The sequence below is a fragment of the Mytilus trossulus genome, chromosome 3 (assembly GCF_036588685.1).
Source record: "Mytilus trossulus isolate FHL-02 chromosome 3, PNRI_Mtr1.1.1.hap1, whole genome shotgun sequence".
NCBI classification, from domain to species: Eukaryota; Metazoa; Mollusca; class Bivalvia; order Mytilida; family Mytilidae; genus Mytilus; species Mytilus trossulus.
This window is the reverse complement of record NC_086375.1, coordinates 77,545,058-77,567,756: the sequence shown is the minus strand read 5'-3', so window position 1 is coordinate 77,567,756 and position 22,699 is coordinate 77,545,058. Positions and strand designations below refer to the sequence as shown.

Sequence of the window (22,699 nt, the reverse complement as noted above, 5' to 3'; positions counted from 1 at the left end):
TGCTAGAATAGATCTATGAGTTGAGGAATATTCCCTTTAGTTAAACACATACGTGCTATGCAGTGAAGGCACTTTAGAACTGGGATAACCATCTATAAAAGCAGATTTTAGAATTTCTCTCAAAACTTTCCTTCAACAAAATCATTCAACCATAGTTGTGATGTTTATGTATGTGCCTTCACTGGGTCCCATGTATGTTTTTATGGAATAGGTTCACCTTTTGCATAGTGAGAATGTATTGCTGTTTACTGGCTTCCCTTAAATCATCTGTAATATAGAAAGAGGATTTGTATATATATATTAAAGGTACAGTATTACATGAAGAAAATGATAATTTGGAGGCAAGAGATGACCAAGAACTAGTGGGTTTTTGTTTAATATTTTCTCTCTTCTCAATTGGTACATTTGTTTAAATGATTTCAGTCGAGCTACAGTTGATGTATACCTCTCAACACAACATTATTTTTCAGAAACATAAATGCATTGGTGATTTGAGATTTGATGATTGTATGTGCTTTCTATACAAAATTACATCTAGTTGGAAAGAATTCAATCAATAACATTGCAGCAAATAAATGCATTTATTTCCTCACTTTTCAGTTAAAGTTCATTGTCAAAAGCTTTATGTAAAATTTCATCAAAATCTCTGACATACGGTACATACCTAATTTAATTTACCTTGTTGTGAAAAGCAATTAAAATCAAACCTTGACTTGCCAAGTGGAAGGGATCTATCAGCCAAAGTGGAAGGGATCTACCAATGCTTATTTGTTATATCCAAGGCCACAGTCTCATCATGTTTTCCCATTTCAATAATAGTGTACTTTGAATTGTAAAAACGTAATAAGTTATATAGTGAAGGATTATTTTTTTACCAATTCATCTTCATGGATAGTACATGCACCATTGAAAAAAAAACCACCAAACTGTACAAATCTGCTGTTTGCATAGGAGATAAAATAGTATGAAAATACTTACAAAACGTAACAAAACTTTGTGTTTTTGGGGAAAGACGGCTTCAAGCCGTCAATCCCCTATGGGGTTGACCAGGGTGACACTCCCTCACATCATTCATTTTGTTAGCTCACCTGGCCCAAAGGGCCAAGTGAGCTTTTCTCATCACTTTGCGTCCGGCGTCTGTCGTCGTCCGTCGTCGTCGTCCGTCGTCGTCGTCCGTCGTCGTCCTGCGTTAACTTTTACAAAAATCTTCTCCTCTGAAACTACTAGGCCAAATTAAACCAAACTTGGCCACAATCATCATTGGGGTATCTAGTTTAAAAATTGTGTCCGGTGACCTGGTCAACCAACCAAGATGGCCGCCATGGCTTAAAATAGAACATAGGGGTAAAATGCAGTTTTTGGCTTATAACTCAAAAACCAAAGCATTTAGAGCAATTCTGACATGGGGTAAAGTTGTTTATCAGGTCAAGATCTATCTGCCCTGAAAATTTCAGATGAATCGAACAACCTGTTGTTGGGTTGCTACCCCTAAATTGGTAATTTTAAGAAAATTTTGCTGTTTTTGGTTATTATCTTGAAAAATATTATAGATAGAGATAAACTGTAAACAGCAACAATGTTCAGCAAAATAAGATTTACAAATAAGTCAACATGACCGAAATGGTCAAATGACCCCTTTAGGAGTTATTGCCCTTTATAGTCAATTTTTAACAATTTTTCGTAAATCTTAGTTATCTTTTACAAAAATCTTCTCCTCTGAAACTACTGCGCCATATTAAACCAAACTTGGCCACAACTATCATTGGGGTATCTAGTTTAAAAATTGTGTCCGTTGACCTGGTCAACCTACCAAGATGGCTGCCATGGCTAAAAATAGAACATGGGATAAAATGCAGTTTTTGGCTTATAACTCAAAAACAAAAGCATTAAGAGCAAAACTGGCATGGGTTAAATTGTTTATCAGGTCAAGATCTATCTGCCCTGAAAATTTCAGACGAATCGATAGTCAATTTTTAACAATTTTTATAAAATTTGTAAATTTTTACTAACTCATTATAGATGGGGATATATGTACGCAGCAAGAATGTTCAGTAAAGTTAGATCTACAAACATATCACCATCACCATAACACAATTTGTTGAATATTCACATATACAAATGTACCAAGGTGAGCGACACAGGCTCTTTAGAGCCTCTAGTTTTTATACATGTTATAGTGTGGAAAAAACCCCAACTAATCTTACTTAGATTGAAGAGAAGGAGACCCAGAAATGAATAGTTTGACTGTAAACACTTTTTTACACATTTCCCTTCTGTTTCTCACGAAATTATCGTATCTTGAACTCTCCTTTACTCTATTTACGTTTATTTTACAATCGGGAAAAATTAGTATGGCGAGATATTCTAAATATATCCAACCTACATTGTATTTTATAGTGACGTCATTCTTGGAAGAAGCAGGGATATCCTTCACCAGTTCACTGGTTATTTAAATCATTCTTAGAGATCTTGCACTAATTACAAATTTGTATTTGTTAAATCTAAACATAATATTGTTTACTGTAGATGATTTAAACATCAACATGCAATACTTTAATTTGTAGATCAACAACTTTCAAAATAAACAAAGATCGTGGGGTTACATGAGTCAGGGGAAAGAAACAATTTTATTACTTTTTTCGGGTCTCTCTAACTAGAGACAAAAATCGTCAAGAAGCGACAAAAAGCGTCGAGAAGACTATTTAGCGACAAGAAAACATTACTCTTCTTGTCGCTTCTTGTCGCTATTTAGTGAGACCACTTTTTTCTGTAAAAATTCTGAGAATCTTCCTCCAATTCAGGAGCACCTCAATTGATGAGTATTTATCCACTAAAATAAAAGTTAATGTATTTAAACACTTCAAATGTGACATTTCATTGGATTAGTAGTCTTCTATTAAAACTAAATTTTTGTGTACCTACATAATCATTGTATTAATGGTAAAAAAAAAAAATAATAAAAAATTTGCATTTTGTAGTTTTAACATATTTATTATTTACAAATATTTCAAAATTAAGATTTGGAAACAAACTTCACACAGTTTACATCACTCATATTGTTTTTTTATTAGTACCTGTTTCCCTGTGATGAGAGTTGTAACTCGGAACTTTAACAATAGAAATTTAAAACTGAATAGATTTTTCAGTCTACATTTTCTAAAGAAAAAACTTAAAAATCCAAGAGTACTGTCACAAAAAATGGAAAATGGCCCTAGCCTGCAGTTCAGTGGTACACAATCAAGATTTCAAAAAATATTGTAGTTCTTGTGAAATGACAGAATTCAGTTGAGTTTTAGATAATTAGCTATCAACTTTAATCAAATGTTTAGATTTAGAAGATGCAGATCTCTTCCATTGGTCCAAATTGAATCCTAAACTAAGGAAATGAAATTACATAAACAACAATTGATTTCAATATTGTGAACCTTTCTACATGTTCTAGCTGTTCTCTTTTTCATTCTTCATATGAAAACTATCAAAAGATACCCCCCCCTTTCCAAAAACATAATTAAATAGAAACAAGGGGCGTCTTTCCCCTCAGAGCTATTCAGCTCTTTGATTAACTTTCTTCTTTCAATTTGATATCTGTTGAAATTGAGTTTTAATCTGTTACAACTTTAAACAGTTAATTAAAAACCATTTTAATTTGTATGCCCCTACCTCATTGGAAAAGGGGGGGGGCATGATGTTTTACCCTTGTCCATCTGTACGTCCCCAAAGTTTAGTTTACCTTAACCAAGTGATATGAAATTTAAACACAATGCTTATTTCCACAAAATACAAATCAAGTTTCAATTTTGGTGGCGTCACTTTTACTGTTCTAGAGTTATGCTCCTTTACAAATGGAAAAATTGCAAAATTGTTTTGTTTCTGTTCTGTCAATTAAGTTTGCCTTTACCAAATGTTATGAAACTTATACACAATACTTATTACCACAAAACTCAGATCAATTACAAATCTGGTAGCATCACTTTTACCGTTTTTCATTTATTTCCCTGTATAACTTTATATAATATGAAAGCAGGGTCAACATATATGTCCCATGGACACATTCCCTAATTATTCACTATTGACTGATTATCTCTGTTTGGGTATTTTCGATTGTTCTTTAATTATTGCAGGTAGCGTTTGTCTCAAAAACACAATTTTCTGGTTGGTCAAACATCAAAGGTTTTGACAAACAATAAGTTTTATATGCTATTCGGATTGTTATACACACAAATTGATTGATTTAGAACTTTAAATTAAAAGAAAATCTATTTGATACTTTATAAAATCATATGATTTCAAATTTTCTATACATGTATTTGATTCGGTAATTGGAACTTAAAATACATCACATCAAGGTTAATTTATGTTTGTTTTACTTCAAAGGAATTTTGAAATATATTCCAATTAACTGAGAATTGAAATCAGCAGAGCTCCCCTTATCAGAGATAGTATTGCATTAAACTAAGAGGAGTTGTTACAAAGACTGATTGATCATATATATATATAGCTTGACTCATTTGAGTAAGTGACACAACAAGGTTCAACTGTATTGACTTGAGTAAATCTGCCACATTACAAGACCATTTAACCAGAAAAAATGTTGAGTTAACACCATAAGATTTTCAGTGAAGGACAGCAATACAAGGTTGTAAGCTCTGAACCCTAATAATTGTGAACCAAACATATTACACCAATCACCTTAAAGGTTTTTTGTTCTCAACATCTATGAAACATAAAGAAACAGAACAACCACTAAGTAGTATACCTAACTTGGACCAGTTTCATACATTGTAACAGGTTATACTAGGTTTTATACTTTGTAGTACTATAGCCTTAGACTGTTACATCTTTGAGTTGACAGAAAAAGATAAAGTCAAAAATATACTCTTAGTCTATTCCATGTATGTGTGGATGAAAAAGAAAAGTTACAGTTAGAAATATACATGTATACCAGTATATCTATGAGTGTATGTAAAAAAGAAACAGTAAAATATGTTCCAAAAAGAACTATAAAGATCACAAACAAATGTGTCAGTGGGCCAGTTTTGAAGAGACAACACATTTATGCAAAATACTATATAACCTGATTATAATATCAGTGATATCAAGAATTATTCAGATTCCCTGGAAGCATGGCCAATACACCAAATTAGTTGATAATTCAATCTTGAATCTTTAAAACATCAGCCACTGTACTTCTAAAGAGATTTCTTTAACAGCTTCATTAATTGTGAAATGTAGTGTTATACATATCGTAAATTTAGACCAAATTTATACAACTAGTTGTAAGTCATAACTCATCTTGTATTTAAAGATAAAGAAGTCATTCCTTAAAGTAAATGTCAGGAATTGGTTCACAAAAAAAAACTTATGACTAAGATTGATTGTAAGTATACTGAATTGTTCTTGACTTACGATCAATCTTAATTGTAACTTACTTTTGTGAAAACAACTCCAGATTCATACTATAAAATAAAATAGTTGAAACCATAGTTGTTTTTGTGATCTTTCATCGTTAATTTTTAGGTCTTGTGTGTGACAAAATGTCACATACAGTCTTAAGAAACAATGTTTTTGAAATAAAAAAAACATACTTTCATTGAATTGCAATACATTCATAAAAAAGTAAAACAATAAGAAAAAGTCTAATAAATGAATTATTTAGGAACTAATTATTAATGAGAAAACAGTCCAAAGTTTCAATGAATGCTATAAACATTTATATAATATCCATCTTACATAGTTCTCATTTTAATTTTAAGTTACATGTATATTGATGTATATATTCTATGATGGAAGTTAAAATAGTGATGAATGCATTCAAAATATGAGTAATGTAATATCAGTTAACTTTTAGGACACTAAATTAAACATTTTAATTTTAAAGATCTATAATAATATTCTTATTATACTTAAAATTATTAGTATAGAAAATTAATATAATTTACATGTCCCAACAATTAAATATAAGATTGATATATTATAAAACATATTATGTCATAATGATAACAGAAGAAGGTAAAATTGAATGACATTTTCTCCTTAAAGTCATTTCTTTTGTCACTTATAAGTCCTAAGTAAATCCAGCTTATTTATCAAGGTGATATATCAACAGCTTTATATCCATTAATCATATTGGACCTCTTAAGGCAGATAACAAATTTACAATAGGTAGTGTAAATCATAGTCCAGTCAAATCATTATTGACTAAAATTTGCCTCAAGGTGTTTAATATTTTCTCCCATAATTGGGATTATTCATTTCTCCTTAATGGACCCTCTTTTGAATTTAAAACTTGGGTGTTTGTGTTGTGTTTGCCTATGAATACCTAAAGTAAATTATCGATTGGCTTGTTCAAACGTGGATTGTTATACATGAATTTTGTGCATTTTTAATAGATGTTACAGTTGAGAATTAATTTATGATTATTTCCTGATCTGCTTAAAAAGATGTGACCTTCATTAAATGTGACGGGTTTAATTCATTTCCGTTTTCATCTGGATAATCCACCTCAGGTCATGTCAACGTTTTAATCTAACTGTATTTTACCATATACACTTCTGCTAAGAAATTGAATCAGAAAACCGTTTGAATATGCAGTGAATATCGTATGTGTGCATTTGAATGTTTGTGTGTTAAGATCTTCACTGAGGTTAAATGCAAGTTGGAATATTTATTAATGAATACAAAATGGTGGACTAAAAGACAAATGGCACTGTGAATTTACCTGGAAATCTGATATTATTGAAAAGTTATAATGTTAAAGAAAAAGGAGCCTTACTACTACGATCCCCATATACCCAGGTAAGATGATCTAATTGGACAAAGGTACAAGGAATAGTTCACAGAGGCATGGATTACAACATGCATATATATTGACTAATGTATTGTGCTATGATCAGATGCTGCAGCGCAAACAATAAGATTTTATGTGCATTGAAACCTTATAGAATAGGGGTATTGTATTATATCCATTTATAAGAAAGGGGTTATTGTAAACTATAAATAGAAGAGACAAATTTGAATTCAAAATTGTACTGCCATGAATAAGAAACATTAAAAAATATGCTCAATTGTGTGGGTAGATTTGGATATATATGTTTCAGTTTATTTGATCATGAAAGAAGAAGGAGTTTAGATTTATTCACTGGCAGTTGATTTGGGTTTTTTTACTTCTCAATATGTTTGTTTGTTGTTTACAGTTTGTGTATTTTTTCCCTATCTTTTCTTCTGGTACTTGTTCACTCTAAAGTAGGAATATTTTGGTCATTTTATACCAAGTGTCAAATATGTTTTATTACTTCTACCTTCCTTCCTGGATATTTCTATTTTAACCTATTTCATTTGGTTTTGTGGTTTTGTTTTTCTAATACAAAACGCCTTTGTGATATTTGATTTAGTTTCCTTATATTGTAGGCTATTTTTAAATGGAAATTATCATTGAAATTTCACTTGTCAATGGTGTATTTAAACATGTTATGGGGAAATAGCATTTGTTTTATTGTTTACGTAGTAGAATTATAAGTTCTTAAAGTAAAATTAGAACTTAAGTTAGTAGTAAAATGGGGGTAATTTGCAGCCCAAAAAGTTCCATTGGTTGCCCAATAGATTAGAGTTCCAGTTAGGTTATTAGTAAGTAGATGTTTAAAATCATGGGTACTATTTAAAATACTGCATACTAAACTGGTATCAAGGAATTTGTAAACTAAGTGGTTTTATACATGTAGTATTACAGCTGATTTGGCATCATAGAACTTTGAAAGCTGCTTATTGACAGCCTTAGCAGTGTAAGAGTCTGTCAACTTGGAAAGATTATTAAGGAGTTGGATGTGTGTAAATGTTCTGTATTAAGAAAGGTCTTCAAAGCTTATTTCAATTGCTATTGTTGAAGTGATCATATTTAGATTGTCTTGGTGCCTGATGTTTAAGTTTAGTGATTAACATCTTTTGTAAGCTAATGGACAAAACTTGAAATGCTGGTGAGGTAATGGACAAAACTTGAAATGCTGGTAAGGTAATGGACAAAACTTGAAATGCTGGTAAGGTAATGGACAAAACTTGAAATGCTGGTGAGTTTTTAGTGCAACACTAGTTGGTGTTATTTAAAGGACTATTTGGTAATGCCTTATGGTTTACCTCCTATAATCTGGACAAATGTTGAATAGGTCTCTGTAAATTTGGTTCTGTAACTAGAGAAACTGTAAATACTGGGATCTTTAATTTGGTGCCTGTGTGGTTGAATGGCCTATTGTCTACTGTCTATATGAGTGTTGGGGTCTATAATTTGGTGCCTGGATAACACTTGCCTGTGACATTGAAAGGCCAATTGTCATTTGTTTCTGTGAGGGTTAGGATCTATAAGTTGATTCCTGGATAATAACTGCCTATGTGGTTGAATGGCATATTATCAACTGTCTATGTGAGTGTTGTGATCTATACGTTGGTGCCTGGATAACAACTGCTTGTGTGGTTGAATGGCCAATTATCAATTGGTCTCTTTGTGAGATGGGGTCTATAACTTGGTGACTTGGTTGACAAATGGCTGAGTGGCTTAGGGGCCTTTTGGCAACTGTCTCTGTGAATGTGCAGAATGTTCAGATCTACAACTCTCTGTGATTGGATAATAGCTGCATATATAGCTGAATAGTCTATTAAAAATTGTCTCTGTGGTAGTTTAGATCTATAACTTGGTGAAGGGATGACAAATAAAATTGAGAAGGGAAATGGGGAATGTGTCAAAAAGACAATAACCCAACCATAGAGGCGACAACAGCCAAAGGCCACCAATGGGTCTTCAATGCAGCGTGAAACTCCAGCAACAGGAGGCATCCTTCAGCATACATGTAGCTGAATGGCCTATTGACAACTGTCTGTGTGGCAGAGTAGTTTTGGTAATAGATTGCCAACAGTCTTTTGTTAACTCCTTTTAAAGTACATTGTAGTTGGTTATCTGTTGTGCTTAAGGTGGTATTGTGAATGAGATTTTAAGATAGGACATTGACAACTTATTCAATGGCAGATATACTAGTTTGTTTCCAATTGAGACCGTCTGGTTTACACTTCTGTTATATATGATGGCTAATTAAACATCATTATGAGCTGAGTGATTATTACTTCTTCAATGGAACTTTTAACTGATCTTGTAATATATCTTCCTGTTTTCATCACTGATGATAATTGTATATTTTAATAACATAAGCAGTACTGAAAAGACTGAGAGTTAAAGAAATGGCTATTTCTACAAGGACTTTTAAATATATTACAGTATAAAATGTATTAATCACAAATTCTGTTAAATTGAAAATATTTTTTTAAGAGGCAGACATGGTTGATGTGAACCAGTTAAATAATACTGATGATATTAAAAAATATGTATATAAGAAATACATGAGCGTAATAGTGTAGGTAGTTCTGTATTCTGGCTATATAAGATATTATTTAATCAAGAAGTTCTGTTCAAGTGTATCAATGTGATTTACAAGTTGTATTGATGCATGAAATATTAATTTGGTTACACCTTGTAATCTAGGATCAGTATAATGAAGATTTTACAGGCTAAAAGACCTATTGGGAATACCATATTTGGTTTTCAACAATCTTTATAGGAAATCCTGCTATTTCATTTAGAAAATATTACTTTTATATCCTATCAGCGTTATGTAGATTAAACGAGACTCTACTTACTCCTTTAGTTTTATGTTATATGGTCTGAATTCATGAATTGTCTATGGAAATCTTGACAATGTAAGTTACTTATTGTCTTCTTTACAACTAAATGTATTTTATTGCTTGTCTGTTGAAATATTTTTGACATACTTAGATTAACTGTAAAGAATGTTGTAAAGACATCAAGTTTATTGTAAATATGGGTTCAAAGTATTGAGTGTTTATTGTAAAAAAAAATGTTTGAAAAATAACAACTTTTGTAAAATATTGGTATATTGTAAATGATATCTGAAGTGAAAAAAAAAATAATTAAAAACTCCGAAAGAGTGTTTTATAATTGAACTTACTAGCTGACAGAGCAGCCAACAATTTTTGGTTGTTGCCAAAAATACAAAAATATTGCAGTAAAATACTAAAGTAAGATTAAAAAGCCATATGAATTAATACTAACTGTTCATAAAAGATTTTAAAAATTGTTTAACTGAATCTAAATATTGTTTAATGATACATGTAGCAATTATAATTCCTTAGATGTAATCAATTAAAAATTTGTGAATCTATTATATATGTTGTATATGAAAAGCAATGGAAAATTTTCAGTGTGTTTCATTTACAAACTAGGTGTTGACACTTGGGACAACTTTACCAAAAAGCTTTGAACACTGCTAATTTGTTAACACTTATAGTTTATTGTCTTAAAACACTTTTAATGTTTCAATAGAAATAGTTTGAACCATTTCAAATTGACATTTTAAGTAACAAAAGCAATCGACTTTGTTAATTTATGTACTTCAACTTCACAAAGAGAATTTTCTAGTCATGGATGTCACTTGTTCTTGTATACTGAAATTGAAGGTGCACTCATTTTTATTTGATAAACCAAATTTTGTAATCGAAAATTTATTAATGTATAAATCAGTTTGTGGTAAATTCTTTAAATACTTGTAAATCAATACAGGAAGAAGTATTGTTTATTGATGTTAGTCACACCAGGGTTAGTAAGTTCTTGTATAACAAACCATTATCACAAAGTTGTAATAATATATACAACTTTTGTTTGTAGCATTGTAATTTGGTCATTTTGTTAACCACAAATGTTTGTAGCCTTTTAGTCCTTTTGATTTATATTGGTTTTGTCCTTTCCTTGTTGTTATATCCATATCAATAGTAAATGGATACATTTCAATTTTAACAGATCAAAATTTGTATTAAAAATATTCCATAATCCAATTTATCATTCAAAGATCAAATTCAGATTCTTTGGACCTCAATAGTATTGGACCCAGTTATTCACCCCTATTATAAAATTACATACATGTTATTAGATGAAGTTCAGATTTGCGCTTTCTGCTTTCTCAGAGAATTCGGAAAGGTCATAACTGGCATTTAAAAGATCAATTATATTTTTAGTATAAATTCTTTGTTGTGGTCTATGTTTTCACTTTCTGAATAAAGTTTAAAAAGAATTTGTATGATCAATTCAAATTACTCTCCTTCATATACATATTTTTTTTTAATGGGAACAATATCACTATAAATAGATTGTAAATTAATTGAGGGACTTCATTTCTTGAACAAGTTCCAAACCCTGATCATTTTAACCCCACAATACATGAAGCTAAACACTTACACTTGTACCTGACTGACATAGTTCTGGTAATACTATTATGCTTTTAAAGAGTTTCATGAGCATATAGTTATGCTTTGTCAGTTTGTCCTTCAGCCAGTGTATTTGAAAAGTGGTTTCAAGATGATAACTTGGAGAACTCCTTACTTGATATTACAGAAACTTATCCAGATAGTAAAAGTAGAGGAGGGAATATTTCTTCAAATTTTGGGGTAAAATGGTCAAGGATATGGTCACTGTTACTCGAAATATGAAAAAATGAACAGAAAGCACTGTTTGGCAGTGCAAGGTTTTATCTTAGGCCACACCAATTTGATTCCTTGTTCGACGGACCCGCCCGCACCTATTTTTTTCAAAACAGATTTTTTTTAATTTTTATTATATTCCCGCATCCGGAAATGAAATCATGTCCATTTCCCGCACCGTTTTTTTGTAAATATGATATAAAGATCTCAACATTTGTTTTTTAAAATCACAGTCTAGCCTTTATATAACGATTTTAAACCTATCAGCACCCCACAATACTGTAAATATCTTCGAGAATATTTGTTTCAGCATGAAACCAATTTATTCCAAGCGGGAGTGCTCCGATATAAATAGAAATACCAGTAATGAACAAAACGTTGGTTTCTTTCCCCCTAACTTATATTCTCTATAAAAAACATGTTCGTTGTTAAAATAAAGTACAAAGAACTTCTGAAGGATTTGCTTTAAACTGCAATTATAATGTATGGTGACGGTCATACCCGCTGCAGGTTTGTGCACCTGTCCTGGTTGATTTAGAGACCTGTCGTTCAACAGTTATCGTTTGTTGATGTGGTTCATTGGTAATTTCCCGTTTGGAAATATAATTTAGATCGTTGGTTTTCCTGTTCGAATTGTGTACAATACTAAGTTGTGGTCCCTTATAGCTTGCTGGTTGGTCTTGATCAAAGCACTGTGTAAAAGGCCGTACTTTGACCTATGTTTGTTATTATCAGGTTGGGACCAACCCTCCCTCAGACAAGGGCCTTGAAGGGGTTATTTTACCATGTTTACTGTTCAGTCTGTTGTAGAAAAGAAAATAGAAATACTAAGAATTTGTACAGTGCTACTATACAAAACCTTTGACAAAATTTTTTACTCAAAAAGAGGAGAAATACATTATATTTTAAACAACTTTTCTAAAAGAGGGATGGGTCCACTTATTTTGAATAATATTAAACTGTTAAAGTAAATGTGTTAACATGGTTAAAGTCCAGGAATATTACAAAATTCTTGGACATGTTTTGACCATTTAATACCAAATATTATAGTTCTTTTGGGAAAATATAAGCCCTTTTGTACTTAAAGTGTTTTTACAAAAAAAATATTTTATAACTTTAATATTTCTACCCCTCATAAAAGGGTTATTCATAACATTAAGGGGTTGTTCTGAACCTGATTATGACTTGGATGGAGAGTTGTCTCATTGTCAGTCACACATACACAAACCAGATTTAATTATTCAATTATTTCTTGTTGAAAAGGGAAAAAATACTTCATAAATTAAAGAAATGTCAAGGTACAAGTGATAAATAAAGTTTTAATATAGTCAAAACCTACTATTTTATGTTTACAAAAAAAAATTATAATCGCTCGCCTTAACTTTTTAAGCTTCGCCTCAAAAAATTTCAAATTAAATATTTTTTTATTAAAATTTTCAAATCGCTCGCTCGCCCCAATTTTTGGAGGCCAAAAATCCGTAGAACAAGAAATTAAATTGGTGTGGCCTTATAACAGTGCTGCACAATGAACACAAATGAGATTATAGGAACACTTTTGATCAAATAAACTAGATGTTTTAATTGAATCTGTCTATGAAAGAGGTAGAAAAATACTTCAGTGGCAATAAAATACCATTAGTTGAAGAAAAAGAAAGAAAAAAAATCTGAAAAGATACTTTGATACTGATATAATGTTTGTAAAAGCATTGCAATAATCACATGTCACTTTAGAATTTAAAATATGCATTTGTTTGATAAGTTGAATTAGTAACAGCTTCACTAATAAATTGGTCCTTAACACTAGTGTATTTAAGATAGGGCTTGTGACAAAGAAGCTTTAGCAGTTAAGATAGGGCTTGTGACAAAGAAGCTTTAGCAGTTAGTATAGGACTTATGGTAAAGAATCTATAATGATTAAGATCGGGCTTGTGGTAAAGAATCTATAGCAGTTAAGATAGGGCTTGTGGTATGGAAAATATAGCAATTAAGATAGGGCCTGTGGTATGGAAAATATAGCAGTTAAGATAGGACTTGTGGTAAAGAATCTATAGCAGTTAAGTTAGGGCTTGTGGTATGGAAAATATAGCAGTTAAGATAGGACTTGTTGTAAAGTAGCTATAGCAGTTAAGATTGGGATTGTGGCATATAAACTATAGCAGTTAAGATAAGCTTGTGATAAAGAAACTATAGCTGCAGTAAAAATAGCACTTGTGGTAATGCAGCTATAGCAGTTAAGATAGGACTTGTGGTATAGAAACTATAGCAGTTAAGATAGGACTTGTGGTATAGAAACTATAGCAGATAAGATGAGGCCTGTGGTATAGAAACAATAGCAGATAAGATGGGGCTTGTGGTATATAAACAATAGCAGATAAGATGGGGCTTGTGGTATGGAAACAATAGCAGATAAGATGGGGCTTGTGGTATAGAAACTATAGCAGTTAAGATAGGGCTTGTGGTATAGAAACTATAGCAGTTAAGATAGGGCTTGTGGTATAGAAACTATAGCAGTTAAGACAGGCTTGTGGAACAGGGGCGGATGCAGGAATTTTCGAAAGGGGGGGGGGGGGGTGCTTACCCAGGGCAAAGGGGGGGTGCAAAACATATATCCCGATACAAATGCATTGATCGGCAAAAATAAAGGGGGGGTGCGCACCACCGGAACCCCCCCTCTGGATCCGCCACTGTGGAATAGAAACTATAGCAGTTAAGATAGGACTTGTGGTATAGAAACTATAGCAGTTAAGATGAGGCCTGTGGTATAGAAACAATAGCAGATAAGATGGGGCTTGTGGTATAGAAACAATAGCAGATAAGATGGGGCTTGTGGTATAGAAACAATAGCAGATAAGATGGGGCTTGTGGTATAGAAACTATAGCAGTTAAGATAGGGCTTGTGGTATAGAAACTATAGCAGTTAAGATAGGGCTTGTGGTATAGAAACTATAGCAGTTAAGATAGGCCTTTTGATGTAGAAACTAGCAGTTAAGATATTGGCTTGTGGTATAGAAACTAGCATTAAAGATAGGCTTTTGGTATAAAAGCTATATCAGTTGAGATAGGGCTTGTGGTATAGAAACTATAGCAGTTAAGATAGGCCTTTTGATGTAGAAACTAGCAGTTAAGATATTGGCTTGTGGTATAGAAACTTTAGCATTTAAGATAGGCTTTTGGTATAAAAGCTATATCAGTTGAGATAGGGTGTGTGGTATAGAAACTATAACAGTTAGATAGGGCTGTTGGTAATGAAGCTAAAGCAGTTAAGATAGGCTTGTGGTAAAGAAGCTTTGGCAGTTAAGTTAGGCTTGTGGTAACGAAGCTATAGCAGTTTAGATAGGCTTGTGTTAACGAAGCTATAGCAGTTAAGATAGGCTGGTGGTGTAGAAGCAGTAATATTGTTTACATACATTTAAAAGTTTGTTGATCCTAAAAATTGATTTAAATGCTTTGATTTTAAAGAAGGTGGTTTTGTTGATGTATTAATAATATTCTATGCGGACATGAACTTATCACTTTTTGGGAATTATCAAAAGGAAGTTTTATTGTTTTTATATGTTAACTTAATTGAATAAAGGATTATGATAACAAAAATAATTTGTAAATACTAGTACAACAGAATTTATTGTTACAATTTAGTATTTTCTGATCAATAATATTAACTGTATTTGTGTTGAGGCAAAGACTAGAAATCTGACAAGGGACCCATAAAATATTGTAGATGAGACTAGAGACCAGTAAAAAGCATTAATGATATATATTACAAACAGTTAACTGTTAATGTTCACTTGGGATAGGTCAGAAGGAATAATTTGACAGGAGTTGTATTATTCCATCTGTAAATCTTCCACTTGGAAACAAATGCATATTTCATTGTTAGAATGATGAAAGTAATGATATCTACAAGTGGTATATATTCATACATAATTTTTAGCTCAGATGAAAAATCGGGGAATATCTGATAAAAGTGAATTATTGATTTCTATACTTTAAGATTTTAAGCAAGTTTTCTACTCTAAAACAAATACTATCATGGGTTAGTACCACCAACTTAAAATGTTCAAATTAAGACATATTTCTAGTGATGACTAAATGGAGGTCAAACTCATCTATGATGAGTTTATCAATATTGGTATTTTTGTCTTTTGAAGTCCTGGAGTTATTGTTGTTGACTTATTGGCAATTGAATGGCTCTTTATGTTGAGTCATTATCAAAATATCTCCCCCACCACATTACCCTGACAGACTTCTACACAAATTTTATCCTCTTCTAGTAGTAAAATTTAGAGACAACAATGAACAAACAACAACCACAAAAACAGGAAGTAATATCATGGACACAGAAAGGGACGTAACATGTGCATTTTTCTTTCACTTGTTGTACCAGGTACCCAACAATTTGCAATATCTGATTCTGAGTACCGGTATGTGTCAGTGTTACAATATAAAAAAAATATCTAAAAGTTTATAACATGTCATTTGACAATATATGTTCTTAAAAAGAACTTTTGATTCCATTGATAATATTTGGGGTATCTTGTATCATTACCAGAGAGTGTCAATAGTAAATTTATAGTCAGAGTCATGATAGGTGGACCAAGCCTCTATTGAAGTCACTGTAAGACCATTTTCTTTATTGGGAAGTCTTTAATCTTGAGCTCTACTGTACATCTGCAGCTCCACAATAAATTTAGAAGTTGACAATACATGAGCAGCTCTAAAGGAAATGGGGAGTTCTTTTATCTATTGACATGGTCTCTTTGTCAATTTTTATGAATTTAAGATTTTACCTTTCCAAGTCTACATTTCTATTAAGAAAAAAGGTGATTTTTGGACAATAACTAAAAAGTGCTATGAGCAGTTTTCTTGAAACTTTGGTGACTGATCTATTATAATAACCTCTCTTTAGTTTTTTTTTTGTTGCTTTTTTAGCTCACCTGGCCCGAAGGGCCAAGTGAGCTTTTCTCATCACTTGGCGTCCGTCTCCGTCGTCTGTCGTCGTTAACTTTTACAAAAATCTTCTCCTCTGAAACTACTGGGCCAAATTTAACCAAACTTTACCACAATCATCATTGGGGTATCTAGTTTAAAAAATGTGTCCGACGACCCGGCCAACCATCCAAGATGGCCACCATGGCTAAAAATAGAACAATGGGGTAAAATGCAGTTTTTGGCTCATAACTCAAAAACCAAAGCATTGAGAGCAAATCTGACAGGGGATAAAATTGTTATTCAGGTCAAGATCTATCTGCCCTGAAATTTTCAGATGAATCAGACAACCCGTTGTTAGGTTGCTGCCCCTGAATTGGTAATTTTAAGGAAATTTTGCTGTTTTTGGTTAATTATCTTGAATATTATTATAGATAGAGATAAACTGAAAACATCAATAATGTTCAGCAAAGAAAGATTTACAAATAAGTCAACATGACGGAAATGGTCAGTTGACCCCTTTAGGAGTTATTGCCCTTTATAGTCAATTTTTAACCATTTTTCGTAGATCTTAGTAATCTTTTAGAAAAATCTTCTCCTCTGAAACTACTGGGCCAAATTTAACCAAACTTGGCCACAATCATCATTGGGGTATCCAGTTTGAAAAATGTGTCCGATGACCAGGCCAACCATCCAAGATGGCCGCCATGGCTAAAAATAGAACATAGGGGTAAAGTGAAGTTTTGGCTTATAACTCAAAAACCAAAGCATTTAGAGCTAATCTGACAAAATTTAAAATTGTTATTCAGGTCGAGATCTATTTGCTCTAAATTTTTCAGATGAATCACACAACCCGTTGTTAGGTTGCTGCCCTTGAATTGGTAATTTTAAGGAAATTTTGCTGCTTTTGGTTAATATCTTGAATATTATTATAGATAGAGATAAACTTTAAACAGCAATATTGTTCAGCTGAGTAAGATTTACAAACTTCAAACAGCAATATTGTTCAGCTGAGTAAGATTTACAAATAAGTCAATATGACCAAAATGGTCAATTGACCTCCTAAGGAGTTATTGCCCTTTATAGTCAAATTTTCACCATCATTTTCCACTGAAACTAACCTGACCAAGTTTATTATAGATGGAGATAATTGTAAGCAGCAAGAATGTTTAGTAAAGTAAGATCTACAAACACATCACTATCACTAAAACACAATTTTGTCATGAATCCATCTGTGTCTGTTGTTTAATATTCACATAGACCAAGGTGAGCGACACAGGCTCTTTAGAGCCTCTAGTTATGAATTTCGATGACATTGAGGAGTTTGATTTTTGCATGAAGAGAAGGGACAATTCAATCAAGGTATTATAGACAAGACCTTTGTAAGAAAGTAATTCCTTAGTTTGTCATTATTATATAATATTATCTATTGAAATATACTCCCTTTTGTTTTGTTATAAATTTCTATGACATTGAGGTGTTTAATGAAGGACAATTCAATCAAAGCATTATAGACAAGACCTTTGTAAGAAGGTAATTCTGTAGTTTGTCATTATTATATAATATTATCTAAGCTGCAAGACCACTGTCATCTTTTCTTACACATTTTGCCAGTAATCAATAGACAATGTATTATTTATGAAAATGCCTTAAGTCTGTAATGTCTTTTTCGTAAACCACTGAGAAAATTCTTAGGTTTGCATACAATATGAACAAAAAAATTGTGAATAATTGAAGAAATTGTTATTTTATAATTGTCTTTTATCATTATAAGTGGGTCTTGACAACTGTCTGAGTGCAAGTGTTCCCTAGAGCATGCTGAAAACAATCCCTGTTAAGAATATCTATTAATCCAGAGGTGTGCCAAAGGTATTGCGTGGTAATTGAATCAGAAAGGACAAGTTTGAAGCATGATGGCAACAAAACACATATGGATAATAAGTGGTGTTTACAGTCTTGTTTTCCTTTATTATAACAAATGATTAATGAGATATATAATGGATAGCAAAGCTAGTCCAATTAAGGAAGGTGGGATGTCTAAATCAAAATGAAAGAATAATACTTTGTCAATAAAAATGAAGTTTATATGACGCTTCTTTAAGGTTTTTTTTACAAAAATATACTCTAAAGTGTGTGTCACAGAGCTTTTTGTTTAACTACAGATTAATGCATAATTGTAAGATTTTGTACAAATTATATATTATGGAAAAATCAAGTTTGTGTGAAAAGAAAAAAAACCTATGATTAAATTAGAGTTTTGGAACTAGTTTGCTGGACACAAGACAAAATGCAGTGAAACTTTTTCGGGACTTAGTTTGGTTTTGGCAGATGTTTGTATTAATCAGGCTCACAGCTCATAACATTTGATATGACTGGACTGAAAATGTTTGGTAGAGCCAGGTTTTGGTTTATTCAATATTTTTTTTAGAAGGGTTTCACTGTATTTTGATTTACTGTACATTTTTTTTTCAATAATAAATGATCTAAGTTATCTCCCCTTTTATAGCTTATTTGATTTTTTTTTTTTTTTAAATATTATTAATTCTTATATAATCAATTTCAAAAGATAATCTTTTAATATAGATGAAAAATCAAACAAAAGAATTCCTTTCTAAAATTTTGCATAGTTCATTTAGATGTCTTCTGCAAATTCTTTTATTCTTCTATTTTACAATGCAAAATGCAGATGCACCAGTTCTACATGATAAAAAAGAATACATAAGCAAATTCCTTCAAAATAACTTAAATGAGTTTAACTTTTCTTGCTTTACATTACTGGAGTGTATTAAATGTCATCTTTTGTAATTTTACCCAAATTAGAGGACAATTTTATGTGAGTACATGTATCAAAATTGGTTTATTTTTTGGGAAATTATTAAATAAATTATATTTGACATTACAAAATAAATATCAACTTCCCAGCATTTATATGATACCCATTTCATGGTATTTAAAAAAAAATATATTCACAAAAGCTTGAAAGATGAGGGGAGCTTTTATGTACATATATATTGTAATGGTCCATTAAATTATCTAGTTACATCATCTTGGTTTTCCACATTTATTTAAAATTTTTGTAAATGTTAAATTTTTAAATATTTAATAACATTTTAATGGGTTTATTGTTGTATAACTTTATATGATTCATGTAACTAACTGCCAGTAAGAAATTATATAATACACGTAGACACACTTTGATGTGCAGTTTTAGAACATTATAAATATTTTAAATTTCAAACATTAAAATGTACTAAAATTTCAAATCTATGGAATTAAATTATGATTTGCAATAATATTTTGTTTCAAAAGAAGCAAATACAGGGTTTTGAAATTTTTGAATTACAAGAATAACATATTTTAACAATATGGACTGTATGCATGACCTTGTTTTTTATTTGAGTCTATCAAATATTACTAGCCTCTTTCCAGTCAATATCAAGGTTGAAACTATGTACAGATCAAAGATGACAGGATTTGAAAGTCAATGTAAGGGCATTTCCATAAAAAGAATGTATCCTGACTATAGTAATAAGATCTTGTAAAATCAATATATATGTTGACTGACATCTTATTAGCTGATACTTATTACTGCCTGTGTTTTCATTAAAAATGGTAGTATTATGGTTACAGAAATTGACAATTCTGACCAGGTTGAGGCAGAACTTTCTCTTTTGGGTTAGCTGTTTACCAAACAAACTCATGTATATTTATATTAAATTGTTATTGTTTTGTACCAGTGAATGAGTTTATTTTAATAGACTTTCTTGTAAATCTATACTATTAAACGAGAAGACCTCATTTTGGGTGTCGCTTCTCTTCTTTCCACAATAAATTAATCAACACGCCTCTGTGTCCTATAGGAACAGTGCATAGTGCCATTTGTCATCCATTCATATGATTATTCAGATTGAGATATTTTTTGGAGAAAAACGAGAAAAAGGCATCCGGATATTGTCCCTTCATTGGATGAAATTTTAAGTCAGATTAGACTTCCAGTTTGCATTTTTCTATATACTTTGAACATACATATACAAAGAATAAAGTGCATTTTCAGAATTCTATCTGCTATCATTTTCAAGTTTACCATCCACGGCAGTCACAGAGTTTATTAAATAGAGAGGGTCTGTATACTATATCAATGACCACTATGGATCGATTAGTAAACTTCGAATTGAAAGTAAATACACTATTTATATAGTAATGAATGTTCATAATATACAGATAAGCGCTAAAAATATTCATGTGAACTTTTGATACCTTTTCTGAAATTCTCCAGTCATTAAATCTTTTACAAAATTCATTGATTACAAAAAAAAGAAGATGTGGTATGATTGCCATGTTGAGACAACTCTCCACAAGAGACCAATATGATTTAGATATTAACAACTATAGGTTACCGTACGACCTTCAACAACGAGCAAAGCCCATACCGCATACTCAGCTTTAAAGGGCCCCGAACTGACCATGTAAAACAATTCAAACCAGAAAACTAGCGGCCTTATTTATGTACAAAAAAAATAACGAAAAACAAATATGTAACACATAAACAAACAACAACCACTGAATTACAGGCTCCTTACTTGAATGTTCATATTAAAATTGATAGAAAACCCAAAAATGGGAATATTGGGAATAAAGGAGGAGGGATAAAAAAAAAAAGAAGCATTTTCCTGTCCCCAATAACCTATGACTTAGATACTTTTGCTGAAATTCTCCAGTCATTCAATATTTTACAAAATTCTTCAAACAACACTTTACATACTTTAAACTACGCTCTGAATGCCCGCGATTTCGCGGGTGTGTTCTAGTAAGATTATAACCTAGAAAAAATTTAGCATCCAAAGCTGGTTTAATGATATTTCCCCAAAAAATATGGATTTTTACAGATAATGTCATTGTAATGAATTTTTGTTTTTGGGGGGGGGGGGTGTACTAAGACCTGTCCTTTGACTTAGAAAAAAGCAAGACAGCAGAAGTTAAAACAATCTTTAATATTTTTTCATCCGAATTTTGTAGAACTATTGTGTTTTTGACACAGAAAGGAATTTTACTTGAGGTTTTCTTTTGTGTTTCTTTATTCAAAACTACCAGTAATTAACTTGCTATTTTGTAGTTGTGTTTAGATTTTTTCATCAGAAATCCGTAAGGTGTGTTTTGCCTTTAATACCATTTTCATGTAAACTCATTTTATCATTTCAGGGAGCCTAGAAGAGTAAAATTAAAGAAAGGATCGACAGGGTTAGGTTTTAATATAGTAGGAGGAGAGAATGGGGAGGGAATATTTATATCATTTATACTGGCTGGTGGACCTGCAGATCTGTGTGGTGAACTCCGCAGAGGTGACCAGATTCTTACAGTAAGTTACATATACTTATATGGTATAGCAAGTGTATACTTAGGATCATGAGTAAACATTTCCCCTTTGTTTAATTTCTACTAAGGTAACCAAAAATCACTGTACAGCCCATAATACAATTTTTTTTTACAAAGTTTGCATTGCCAGTGAAAACATCCATCAGTTTTCATTACCAGTTCATACAAATAAAGAAGATATGGTAGAAACAAAAGATAATATTATATTTATATTATTATACATTTTTACCCCCACTCTTAGGTTAAGTCCTAGCCTAGTACTCAAAGCTATATAGTATTCATCATGTTTGTCTGTCAATCCTTCCGTTGATTTGTTCTTCTTTAAATTGGTTCATCAATCCATCCATTTCTAACATTTTTTCTCAGCTACTACTAAACACAATGATAAATAAAATTGAAAATGGAAATGGGGAAATTTAGATTTGTTCAGCTTCTTGGCAGTGATGAGCTTTAAGGTGTCAGGCACCAACTTTCTGTATGCTGAAACCATCGTTTTAAATGTGTTGAATTACTTTTTCCTCATATTTATGCTATAAACAGAATGACTTTATGTTTGCTAAAGTGGTGTGCAGCTTGATCCTGACACTTATGAATTTTGAGTATATGTCTTTTGGTTTTCTGTAGTGTTGTAGGGTTACAATCTCATTGTATGTCTTAAATCTCCTTTTGTTAGTCATAACTAATTAGATTTTATTTATTTTAGGTGAATGGAGAGAACATAAGTATGTGTACACATGAGGAAGCAGCAGGTATATTAAAAGCTGCTGGAGACACCGTGGTGTTAGAAATACAGTACAGACCAGAAGGTAGGTATTCTGTGAGCTAGGAGAAAATGACCCTGTGCTAAGAATCAATTTATTATGTTGTTATG

General features: G+C 31.7%; 1 protein-coding gene across 6 annotated transcripts in view; it reads left to right on the top strand.

Annotated features, from left to right (window-relative positions):
* LOC134712491 (disks large homolog 2-like) overlaps positions 1-22,699 on the top strand; it is a 104,786-nt gene that overhangs the window by 61,476 nt on the left and 20,611 nt on the right. For all 6 annotated transcript variants that reach the window (XM_063574090.1, XM_063574091.1, XM_063574088.1 and 3 more), the window contains 2 exons: positions 21,655-21,811; positions 22,532-22,634. In XM_063574090.1, coding sequence (XP_063430160.1) covers positions 21,655-21,811; positions 22,532-22,634 — 260 coding nt within the window. The remainder of the gene's footprint in view (positions 1-21,654; positions 21,812-22,531; positions 22,635-22,699) is intronic.